Source organism: Haematobia irritans, chromosome 4 (assembly GCF_050003625.1).
Source record: "Haematobia irritans isolate KBUSLIRL chromosome 4, ASM5000362v1, whole genome shotgun sequence".
Taxonomy (NCBI): domain Eukaryota; kingdom Metazoa; phylum Arthropoda; class Insecta; order Diptera; family Muscidae; genus Haematobia; species Haematobia irritans.
This window is the reverse complement of record NC_134400.1, coordinates 11,690,234-11,703,255: the sequence shown is the minus strand read 5'-3', so window position 1 is coordinate 11,703,255 and position 13,022 is coordinate 11,690,234. Positions and strand designations below refer to the sequence as shown.

Here is a 13,022-nt window from a genome sequence, read left to right as displayed (position 1 = left end):
AAATTTGAAGAAAATTTTCTATAGAAATAAAATTTTGAGAAAATTTTGTATAGAAAAAAAAATTTACAAAATTTTATATAGAAAAAAAATTTTGATAAAATTTTATATAGAAATAAAATTTTGACAAAATTTTATATAGAAATAAAATTTTGAGAAAATTTTCTATAGAAATAACATTTTGATATAGTTTTCTATAGAAATAAAATTTCCAAAAATTTTTCTATAGAAATAAAATGTTCACAATTTTTTTTTCAGAAAATTTTCTATAGAAATAAAATTTTCTGAAATTTTTCTATAAAAATATAATTTTGACAAAATTTTCTATAGAAATACAATTTTGACAAAATTTTCTATAGAAATAAAATTTTGCTAAATTTTCTATAAAAATTAAATTTGGACAACATTTTCTATAGAAAAAAAATTTGACAAAATTTTCTTTATAAATAAAATTTTGACAAAATTTTCTATAGAAATAAAATTTTGACACAATTTTGTATAGAAATAAAATTTTGATAAAATTTTCTTTAGAAATAAAATTTGGAGAATTGGGCGGGGCCGACTATATTATCCACTTTGTAGGTCCACATTTTCGATACCATATCAAACCCGGCAAATGTGCTTCGCATAAAGGTTTCTCCCAAATACATACATTTAAATCTGACTCGATCTGAACAGAATTTGTTAGACTTCTACAAAATCTATAGAAAAATTATTGGAAACATTTAAATCTGAAGCTATTCTTAGGCTACTTCGCAAAAGTGTATTTATGATTTATCGGTCGATAGATATGTATTAGAAGTATACGAAAATTTAAGTCGTTCTTACATGTTTTCGATTTTTCAAGGAAAATGTGGGTATTTTGGCCATTATTGCCCAAATTGGAAAAACATATATATGGAAGCTATATCTAAATCTGAACCGATTTCAACCAAATTTGACATGCATAGTTACTATTTTAATACTACTCCCTGTGCAAAATTTCAGAGTACAACTTTGGCCTCTGTGGTCATATTAGTCTAAATCGGGCGAACGATATATATGGGAGCTATATCTAAATCTGAACCGATTTCAATAGAATTTAGAGCACTTGACTATACTACTAATTGTACTTCTTGTGCAAAATTTCAAGCAAATCAGGATAAAACTCTGGCGTCTGGGGCCATATAAGTCCATATCGGGCGAAAGATATATATGGGACCTATATCTATATCTGAACCGATTTCAATCAAATTTCGCACACTTCACTGTAGTACTAATTGTACTTGTTGTGCAAAATTTTCTATAGAACTCAAATTTTGACAAGATTTTCTACAGAAATAAAATTTTAACAACATTTTCCATAGAAATAAAATGTTGACAAAATTTTCTATAGAAATAAAATTTGGAAAATATTTTCTGTAGAAATAAAATTTTTACATAATTTTCTATAGAAATAAAATTTAAACAAAAGTTTCTATAGAAATAAAATTTAAACAAAATTTTCAATAGAAATAAAATGGTAACAAATTTTCTACAGAAATAAAATGTTGACAAAATATTCTATAGGATTAAATTTTTGACGAAACAAAATTTGGAGAAAATTTGATATTGAAATAAAATTTGGGGAAAATTTTCTATAGAAATAAAATTTCGACAAAAAAAGTAAAATTTTGGCAGAGTGACAACCGTGATGACAATCGGTAACAGTTGGATGAGTCTTAATTTCCGGCATAAGGTATTGCCGAGGGTATCACAAAAATACTCTTAGTAAGCAGTTTTTCACATCCACCAGTAGCCAAATTTTCCAGGGAATAATGAGCTATAGAAACAAATATTAATTTCTAGTTTGACAATGTGAACTTGGTAACACTTAGTGTTAGCTACCCTGTATTCACTCCTATCTAGAATTTAAATTTACCATATTGGTATTATGATAGGCATTTGGAACCATATGATACACTTACCTCAACAACACTATCTCTACCAAGGCCGGATAAAACCTTGCGATTAATTTGCTGCTTTCTAGCGATGGCAGTAGCGTTGGCTAAACGTGGTCCCGAACCAGAACCAACCAAACCTGTGGCTGCTGCAGCCGCTGTGGCTATAACAATTTCGTCTTCTTCCTCGTCGTCGTCGTCGTCACAATCACCGTCGTCGTCTACTTCTTCGTGATCATCCAATATATTATCGTCGTCCTCGTCTAAACCCGAACCGGCACTCAAATTAAAATCATCAGTGGCCGCGGTATCAATTTCCAATTGTTCTTGAAAACTTAAATCTAAATCTTGGGGTAATTTTGCATATTTCTTATGGTTTTTCATTGCCTTAATTTTCTTTCTTAGCGGGCAAGTAAACGCAGCAACTACTAAATGACAAAAATCAAAGCCTGACGAGACGCTAACGAGTTACGCGACGGCGGCAGAGAATATGCAATTAGGTCGGCTTTAATGTTACTTTTTCACTATTATTTGCAGTATGCAACATTTATTTAACACACACACTCGCATAGATACATTCCATATCGATTGTTGTAGTGTATTTTTTTTACAAAAAAAAACAAACACTGTTTTCCGTTTCTCTTTGACTTTACATTGATGGGTGGTACATGGTGAATGTTGGTGTTGTTGTTATTCTTTCATTCCTTAACGATGATGCAATTATTGCAATGTTTTGGAGAAAAATCACTAGACAATAGATTTAATTGAAGGAATTGAATGGTATTCAATGTACTAACGAGCGAAAGAGCCCTGCTCTTCACAGAGTGTTCTCTTGTTTTTTCCTCAATTGCCGACACTGAGAGACAAAATCAATAGAAACATTCACTCTCTTGTAAACATATAACGGTTATGTTTTGACAATTCACTAGGCTGGCAAACCATCAATGTGCATTTGTTGTGATATTGGTACATATATGGTGTGGTGTGTGGGGGGGTTGTCGTTTTTCTTTACTGAGGGGTTTGTTGTTATTGTTTATCTTTTTAGGGTTTCTCTTGTGAGTCATGCACTTAAAACAGGACTTTCGCCAGACAAAATTGCGGTGGTGGTGGGGTTAAAAGCTTTTCAACAATTCTTCGATTCACTTTGTCACGATTTTTTTCTTACTAAAAAACATTTTTAAATTTTCTTTGTATTTTATTCGAAGTAAATATATTAATTAAATAGATTCACTCGTTTCATTAAAGAAACTATACACACATTTTTACGCACACAATGTTTCCTCAATAGTTACTATTGCCACTAGCAGGGTATGCTGCTGTTGTTGTCTAAAATAACACAAGAAAATGGGAGCAATCGATTTTTTGTATTTCCGTTTATTTTATTCTCTCACTCTCTCTATCTCTTTTGTTTGCTGTTATTTTCTTTTACAAATGGCTTAAGAAATTCTTTAATTGCCTTGGTGCAATTGTTGGTGTTGCCATGGCAAACTACATGCCACTAAATGCTGTGCTCTAAATAAAATTTTAACCAACAGGTTTTTTGTCCGAAGGGGCGAATTGCCTATAGTTCCTCTTTATTCTGCGTCATATTTCCTTTTGTTAAATGGAGTATTCAATTCCTTTGTTTGGCTGAGAAGCTGAGAGAACACATTCTGACTACAACTCCAGTTAGGTAAAATTGGAACACCGTCTTCTTCAAAAGGAAAAAAACAAACCGACAAACTTACACGGCATAGAAAATCCTATGAGCGGCTTGAATGTTTAAGATGGCATAAATAACACAGAATAAAAGAAAATACTCGTAAACACACACACACTCAAAAAGCAAGCCGTATAAAAGAACCACCGAAGAAAAGAAAAATAAACCAACGGGAAATACGCTCTCTTCCTTTTCCCGTTGTCTTGGGTGGAAGTAAAATCTTCCTTTAGATACTTTCTCAAATATCACCTTATGACAATGTTGTTTTCACTTAAATCCATGGAATCTAAAGTTATTTATTGACTTCATGATATTCTTTTAAATTTTCATTTTAGATTTTTTCACTTGTTTTTGCTTAATATTCAATTGCACTTCACTGAGTGTTTGGATTGTTTTCTCTTCCCATTTGATTGAGTGTGTTTGTCTGATTGTTTTTCTTTTTTTCTGTTCTGTCACTCTACTAAATCTCCGATATATTTCGCTAATACACCACCACGACTTTATACGCTTATTTGACTATTATGAACTGATAAAGTTTTAGCGTCCACCATCATAGTGAAAATTTCAAGTCATATGAAATTTGGCGCATGCGTTTCATTATCCTGCCACGGTTGCAAATTTTATTCTTGCGTACATATTTAGTACGTTTTTTTCATCGGACTTTGGAGTTGTTTTTGGGGATTTTAAAATGTCCCAAAATAGATACGCCATTTTAGAGGAAGGTTATAATGCATAATAGGCATGTTTCATTTGTAAAGGTTGGTACTAAACCAAAACTATAAAACATCTTTTTTTGTACATTTAATTATAATTTGAAAGTGAATGTTGTAATGCAAGAATTCATTAAGTTTATTTCCTTCAACATTAATTATGAAAGAAAAGTAGCGCCATGAGAAAATTACTCGACAGTGCGAACTTAATACCGGTCTTACGGCCATTTTCATGTAGCTCCGTTAGTCTTTAACTGCCAGTTAACAGAAATTAAATCTCCGGTCAACTTTAACTGAAAAATTTTCAGCAGTTAAGCTCCTAACTGGCATACAGAATATATACGCAAGATGACAGATATGTTCATAATGCGATTCAAAAGTTCGTTAGCTAACGTAGCACTAACGGAGCTTCGTGAAAATGGGGGTTAATGTGTAAATATAACCATAGCGATAGGCGGTAGGCGGAACATTTTTCCGCAACGACAAATATATCAAGCTTGTCGACAAAAATTTCCTCTTTTCTTGTTTCCGAGTGTTTTGATTGTCAACATAGCATGATTTTTCTTTATTTAATATTGGATATGAATAAAAACATGTAATATCTTTTACACAGAAAAAAAAATTCCGTAGTTAAACTTACGCTAAATTTAACTTATTTTTATTTTAAAAAATTTATTTGTTAGTAAAGGGTGGTTAAAGTTTCAAGGGCCGATGTTGATTTTGAATAAAACACAAACTATTTAGGAAATTATTGTAATTTTATTTTATTATGATATATTGGTATTACTCAATTATGTATGGAACAAAATATCGGCCAAATGGGCGCCGCGACCTCGGTGGCACACCTTCATCCGATGGTCCAAATTTTCGATGACGCTGAGGCATAATGGAGGTTCTATGCCGTTAATGTGCCGAATTATCTCATCCTTTAGCTCTTGAATTGTTGCTGGCTTATCGACGTACACCTTTTCTTTCAAATAACCACAAAGAAAAAAGTCCAACGGTGTCAAATCACATGATCTTGGTTTTTTTAACCAATTTTGGTTTTTTTAAGTATGTCTCAAATATTTTATGAACTGAACGTGAGTATAAAGTTCGATGACCGTACACATAAGTTCAATATGAACTAAAGCAAATGAAAATTTTCGTACCATTCCCAAAAATAGTATAGTGTATGGTTAAAATGGTCATGATTTGGAGCCAATGATTTTCTTCTTAACTTTTAGTTAATATTTTCTTCTTTAAGAGGGTGTAATTTCGTGAAGTGTAGTTAAAAAAGTACAACAAGGCATTAATTTTTCTTAGTTTTAACAACGCTTTGGAGAAATCTCAAAATGTGTAGCACAATTTAGTTCAATTTACGTACGAGTTAGTTTATTCTTCCTATAAAACAGTTTACTTTTTTTACGGTGTATTGAATTATCTCAATATAAAAGATTGTCCCTGCACCCAGAAAAAAGTGCCTTCGAAACTAAAGGAAAAAATGTTCATCAATATAGTTTATCCATTTTATTTCCATTAAGGTAAATTTTTGTGAAAAATAATAAAATTTACTCGTTTCAGTAAAAAAATCCTAAACTGTAAGCAGTTAGGAATAGTTCATTAACTAGAATAAGGCATGGAATTTTACTCATACTATTTTCTTCGCTGGGTATAAGAATTTACTACTGAAAAAGAAAATTTTATTCACCGATAACAAAGCATTCGTAAAAATAAACAAAAACCGAACTAAAACCAAGTTTCCTCAAAATTAGTAAAATTTCTTATAAAATGATAATTGCGACTTCCTTTATAATAGAAAGTTTTTCATACATACGAACAACACTTATCATAGAAAAATATTTTAGTTCATTCGTACTAAGAAGTATGCAATCCTTTCAAAACTTAAGGAAACACACTTGTTAGAATATAGGAAATTTTCCTAAATTTCTATTGTCTACCTGTAATCGATACCTGTCATCGTAATCGATGTGTTTGCGCGTGGGTGTAATCGATATATTTGCGCGTCGGTTGTTTTTTTAGTTGGAATCGCGTTGTTTCGGAGAGATTGTTAAAAAATAATATGGTAAAATAATATAATAAATAACAAATAAAATATATAAAATATTTGTTATTTTAAATTAGTGAGAAAAATTTTCGTTTTTTTAAATAAATCTATCAATGTTCGTGATAGTGTATAAAGAAAGAAAACACCAGCAGAATAACAACCCTTTCATTTGTCTTCATTTTGGAATCTTCAATTATCAGGTAATATTCAGTGACGCTAACCTTTTGCAACAAAAATGTTTTATGATTTTTTATATTTGTAGGTATTGAAATTGTAAAAGGAGGACAAAATGGTTAAGGCCGGTATGCACCTCTAGCGAAAAATTTCATTCCCATAAGATATGCATTGCTATTTATGCTAACGAAATTTTCGGTAGCGTTCAATTTCGTAAGCTGGTACGCACCTCTAATGAAAATAACAGGGTTGTCAAAAGCATATTTTGGCAGCAAACATTTAATTTATTACAATCATTGTGTGCGTACAAGTTTTAAAAGGTCTGTAAATAATAAACAATTTATTTGAGGAATATTTGGAACATATATTAACAATTTTTAAAAGCGATTAGCTGGTTTAAAATTTGTTGTACACAGCCCTGTTTTTTTGTTGTAGACTTAAATAAATTTTTGCTACCGAAAATTTCGCTATAGGTGCATACCGGCCTTTAGGCAGCAACTTATTAAAAGTGAAAAGTACAAGAAGAAGAAAAAGTGCGTTTTACAGTTGATAATATCACACGGAAATTGGAAATAGTGGAATAATAAATTAATATTTCAAAGAGATTCGATGCTGTTGATTCTTAATAAATATATTCAATATATTAATAAAACATGTCTTTTATTGAAGATAAAATTGCTTATAGAAATAAATAAAATTGTATTTAAAAACGAAGGTAAGCAGTTCTAATTATGAAGTAAAAGTTTTACCACAAATGTGTAAGATTTGTCGAAATGAATGAAAAAATTTTCAATAAAATCATTCCATATATGAATTCAAATTAGTTAAATTTTTTCATTCTGTAGTATAGTGGTATATAAATATAGGAAAATGTTAACTAATATATGGAATGCATTATTCCTAATTTCTACGAAAATCACATCGTTCAAACAAATAAAAATGTCTTTGGCGCTATACGAAGTTCAACTTTCTTCACAATGAGTTCATTTTAACTTAAAGAAGGGGTCACTTTTTTCTGGGTGTGTGGTCAGTCGACAACAATGCCTAGTAAAGGTTTGATAAGCGATGGCAACACTATACCCTTCACCGCCAAGGAATTAGAAAAGATTTTAATTGGCGACACGACGCTAGCCGTCACGGATTTTGGGCTTCCCATAAGAAATACACGTAAACAAGTGTTCGCTATCGTTATGGTTATATTTACTAAGCTTTGTAAATAAATGATAGGTTAACCTAAACATAAATCATAGTTTAGGTTATACTAACAGTCCGTTATATCGGGAAGATTCGTTCAAGTCCCAAAGATATTTCTCCAATTGTTGTTTACTAGAACTAGAAGTGGCCAGGCATCCAATTTATGGTGAATATTGATGGGGTTTTGGCCATGTTGGAGTTGAGTATACAGAGCCCAGGAGCGTGATTGTTGGCTAACTGTTAGCGTATATAACAGGAGGTATAATAATAATAGCAATCCGAAATTTTAGGCTCACTTAGACTCTACAGCCCACTGTCAAATTAAACGCTATGGACTTTGAGCGTGCGTTCGACACTGTATCCCGTACAGCACTGTGGAATGCTCTACGTATCAAAGGAATACCGCCGAAAATAGCTAGCTTAATACGAGAACTGTATAAAGGTGCAAAATGCAAAGTAAAACAGGATTGCGTCCTATCACCCACCTTATTTCTCCTACTCCTACACTATATCATGCAACGGACAAATGTCGAAGCACCATATGGAATACGCTGGAAAATTGAAAATTACATAGTTTGACATTTTAAGCATCTAGCCCATTGTGATGTAGGTGTCAGGTCTATTGGGTTCGCAGGACGTGTAATCGTGATTTGGGGCTAATGTACACACTTCAGGCAATCATCTTATAAGAAGTAACTGTTGAGGCACCTGGAGATGTCAACGCTGCAGTGGAAGGAAGTTATGGTAGAAGAATTCAAACTGAAGCCAAGATCTTTGGTTCATCCTGGTTCACCTCTTTTGTCCACGATGTCCAAAATGATTGCAATCGGACAGAAAGATTCCTGCTAACAAAGAAATCCCTAAGTCATTAACGTCTCTTCCTTATGTAACTATAGAACAGTCGCTCGCATAGGTTATCAGATGGACATCTGGTTGTAGCAGAGGGGCCCCTGTCTCATAAAAGTTAAAGAGGAGAGAGGCAGGTCAGTAAAATTGCTTCATGACCCTTGGTAACGGGGGAAAGAAGGGTAATTGGCCGATACAAGGCTCCTGTTTACCTGGTTTCAGAACCTGGGGGCTAATCACGGCATTCGATATCGAGAACTTTTGATCGAAATCTAAATTTTTCCGATCACGGGAGTCGATATCGAGTTTTTTTGATCGACAATTTTTTCGATTGGTAAATTGCAATCGTAAAACATTTTTCACTAGTTTTTTACATTGTTTTCGCCATATAGGAATGGTAAATATATTAGTTTTAGTTCGAATTGTTGCTAGTTTGTAGTAAATTTACATATAATGAACATATTTTGAATATTTAGGACTAATGCAACTCCAATAAAAGTTAAACAAAAATTGGTAATAGTCGAGTTCGGCAGCGAGCATCCTAGCTTGGCAAAGAACCATATATAAAGTGAACATGCTACATCGATACCCAAGAGATTGTGATCAACCAAATACCGTACCATTCTGTGACAACATAACGCTTCTGGACCATCTTGTAAGAATAGTGAATTATGAAGGCTTCCACTTGCAAAAAATTTTAAGACGGCAGACAATTGTAAAGTGATAGAATTGACGTTGACATGCCACCAAAAATTATTTTCCATTTGAACGCCTCCTTCGTCAGCCGAAATCGTCCATTGAGCCTGCAAAAGGTGACTTTATAACAGTGCACACCATTTCAAACCCATGTACTTACACCAATAACAATGTGCACTTTTATTCCTTATTTGTCGCCGAATTATTTTATATTCATCTCATCTTCCAATTAGGAAGAAATTCGGAGGAATGTAAAAAGAGATATGGGTCCATAAGATATAATGCAATACAATTTACTTTTTACTTTGAAACCTCCAAAAACATGTTTTTTTCTACATTCTATTTTGTGAAGCTAACTTAATTTTGTCATTTCATTTTGTTCTGCTTCGTTTTTTGCTGTTGGCAACGCTAGAGAAATTGCATCAAATTTCGATCGAATCCGGTGATCCAAACTTTTAATCGTATCGACAATTTTTTCGATACGATTATGAATTCGATATCGAATGCCGTGATTAGCCCCCTGAACAACCTTCTCTATTTTCAAAATATTTGGCTTTCCAATGTGCTTCAAAATCCTCGTATCCAAAACTACGGTGTAACTTTTGGAGTTTTTATCACCCGGAGCACACCCTGCTGATGGCCGTAAAAGGGCAGTCTGCTTGCTCGTCGTGTCCCAACACGGGTGAAGCGACCTGGAGAAGCTTTAAAACTCTCCGAAATTGCACCACCACTGAAAACCCTTTTGGTATTCGCCCGAAACTGAGATTGAACGCATCCATTGCACCACGCTGGTTACGACCGTATTATTCACGCACTAGCAATCACAAAATTCAAATTTTATTTCTGTAGAAAATTTTGTCAAAATTTTATTTCTGTAGAAAACTTTGTTAAAATGTTAGTTCATTAGAAATTTTTGTCCAAATTTTATTTCTATAGAAAATTTTATCAAAATTTCACATCTATAGAGAATTTTGTCAAAATTTCATTTCTTTAGGAAATACTGTAAAAATTTAATTTCTATAGAAAATTTTGTCAATATTTTATTTAATATAGAATATTTGTCTAACTTTTATTTCTATAGAAAGTTATCGCAAAATTTTATTCCTATATATAAAATTTTTACAAAATTTTCATCGTATTTTTCCATAATTTTGTATCTACATATACATTTTTTTAAGTTTATTACTATTTTTGCAAAATTTTATTTCTATAGAAAATTTTGAAAAAAAATATCGATTTGACTAAAATGGACCAAAATCAACCAAATTCCAATTGGTCCGACCATCGGACCAAATTTAAAAATTAATATTTTGGGTAGATATAAATCCATACCGGTTTGCGTTCTCTGGTATATACAATTCGGCATGGCCGAATTTTCAATTATATTTAATTGTTTTTTTTTTTTTACCTTTTTCCTTTCCTAAATAAAAACACAATTTAAATTGTATATAAGTGTTGGTCTGTAGGCCTTTACTTTAGTCGAAAAATTTACAAAATAATAAAAATAATTATAAAAACAAAAAAGTAAAAAAAAATAAAACAAAACAAATTTACTTGCTTACATATGCATATTGCCCGTTTAGCATTTATGTTTACCCAATAAAAAGAAATAAATATTGAGATTTTTATAATAATCGAGTTATATTGATTTTGTTTTTTTTATATATAAATATTACAAATAAGCTAAACAATTTGTAAATGCATTAAGTACAAGTGTTTAATACGACAAAAAATAAATATATATATATATATATATGTAGATAGATTTTACTGGCATTTTATTTGTGTTAAATGTAAATTACATTGCCGTAAAGGAAAACTCCCAAGAATTGGGCAGTTTTTCCTTTATCGCTCTTGGCATTTATCATACATATCGGAAATGTATGGCTTTATTTTCTTTTTATATTTGCGATGTGCCCAAAGAAAAATACCCGCTACGTCTGAGTAATGAAAGTGTTACATAAGATTGAAAAACTTTGATCTCTATGAAAATTTGCCTACCAGAAGAATTGATCAAATCAGGGCTGTGAAGTCGAGCCAATTTTCCTCCACTCCGACACCAGCATTTCTCATCAGCCTCGACTCCGACTCTGGAGTCGACTCCGGGTAATACATATAACTAAATCACATTTTAATACCACTGATTTGTAGTTCTAATGTGGGGGGGGTACCGTTAATGGATCGATATAAATGATCACATTTTGACAAAATCTTCTATAGAAATAACATTTTAACAACATTTGCTATAGAAATAAAATTTTAACAAAGATTTCTATAGAAATAAAATGTTGGCAAAATTTTCTATAGAAATAAAATTTTGACAAAATTTTCTATAGAAATAAAGTTTTGACAAAATTTTCTATAGAAATAAAGTTTTGACAAAATTTTCTATAGAAATAACATTTTAACAACATTTGTTATAGAAATAAAATTTTGACAAAGTTTTCTATAGAAATCAAATTTTGACAAAATTTTCTATAGAAATAAAATTTTGGCAAAATTTTCTATAGAAATCAAATTTTGACAAAATTTTCTATAGAAATAAAATTTTGACAAAATTTTGTATAGAAATAACATTTTAACAACATTTGCTATAGAAATAAAATTTTGACAAAGTATTCTATAGAAATAAAATTTTGACAAAGTTTTCTATAGAAATAAAATTTTGACAAAATTTTCTATAGAAATAAAAATTTGGCAAAATTTTCTATAGAAATCAAATTTTGACAAAAATTTCTATAGAAATAAAATTTTGACAAAATTTTCTATAGAAATAAAATTTTGACAAATATTTCTACAGAAATAAAATTTTGACAAAATTTTCTACAGAAATAAAATTTTGACAAAATTTTCTATAGAAATAAAATTTTGGCAAAATTTTCTACAGAAATAAAATTTTGATAAAATTTTCTATAGAAATAAAACTTTGAGAAAATTTTTTATAGAAATAAAATTTTGAAAAAATTATCAAGAGAAATAAAATTTTGACAAAATTTTCTATAGAAATAAAATTTTGACAAAATTTTCTATAGAAATAAAATTTTGACAAAATTTTCTATAGAAATAAAATTTTGACAAAATTTTCTATAGAAATAAAATTTTGACAAAATTTTCTATAGAAATAAAATTTTGACAAAATTTTCTATAGAAATAAAATTTTGACAAAATTTTCTATAGAAATAAAATGTTGACAAAATTTTCTATAGAAATAAAATTTTGACAAAATTTTCTATAGAAATAAAATTTTGGCAAAATTTTCTATAGAAATAAAATTTTGACAAAATTTTCTACCGAAATAAAATTTTGACAAAATTTTCTATAGAAATAAAACTTTGAGAAAATTTTTATAGAAGTATAAGGTTTGAGAAAATTTTCTATAGAAATAAAATTTGGAGAAATTTTTATATAGAAATAAAATTTTGCAAAAATTTTCTATAGAAATAAAATTTTGTAAAAATGTTCTATATAAACAAAAACTTTTGACAAAATTTTCTATAGAATTAAAATTTTGACAAAATTTTTTATAGAAATATAATTTTGAGAAAATTTTATATAAAAATAAAATTTTGAGAAAATTTTCTATAGAAATACATTTTTGAAAAAAATTATCTATAAAAAATAAAATTTTGAGAAAATTTTCTATGGAAATAAAATGTTTACAACATTTTCTACAGAAATAAAATTTTGACAAACTTTTCCATAGAATGTCCTGCCTTATCTATATGTCATAGGCAAAGGTC

At 30.2% G+C, this 13,022-nt stretch overlaps 1 protein-coding gene across 1 annotated transcript in view; it reads right to left on the bottom strand.

Annotated features, from left to right (window-relative positions):
- Positions 1-2,388, bottom strand: part of SPoCk (secretory pathway calcium atpase) — a 256,319-nt gene extending 253,931 nt beyond the window's left edge. The window contains exon 1 of the mRNA XM_075305464.1: positions 1,944-2,388. Within this exon, the coding sequence (XP_075161579.1) occupies positions 1,944-2,300 (357 nt within the window). The 5' untranslated portion in view covers positions 2,301-2,388. The remainder of the gene's footprint in view (positions 1-1,943) is intronic.
- Between the last annotated feature and the right edge of the window lie 10,634 nt (positions 2,389-13,022).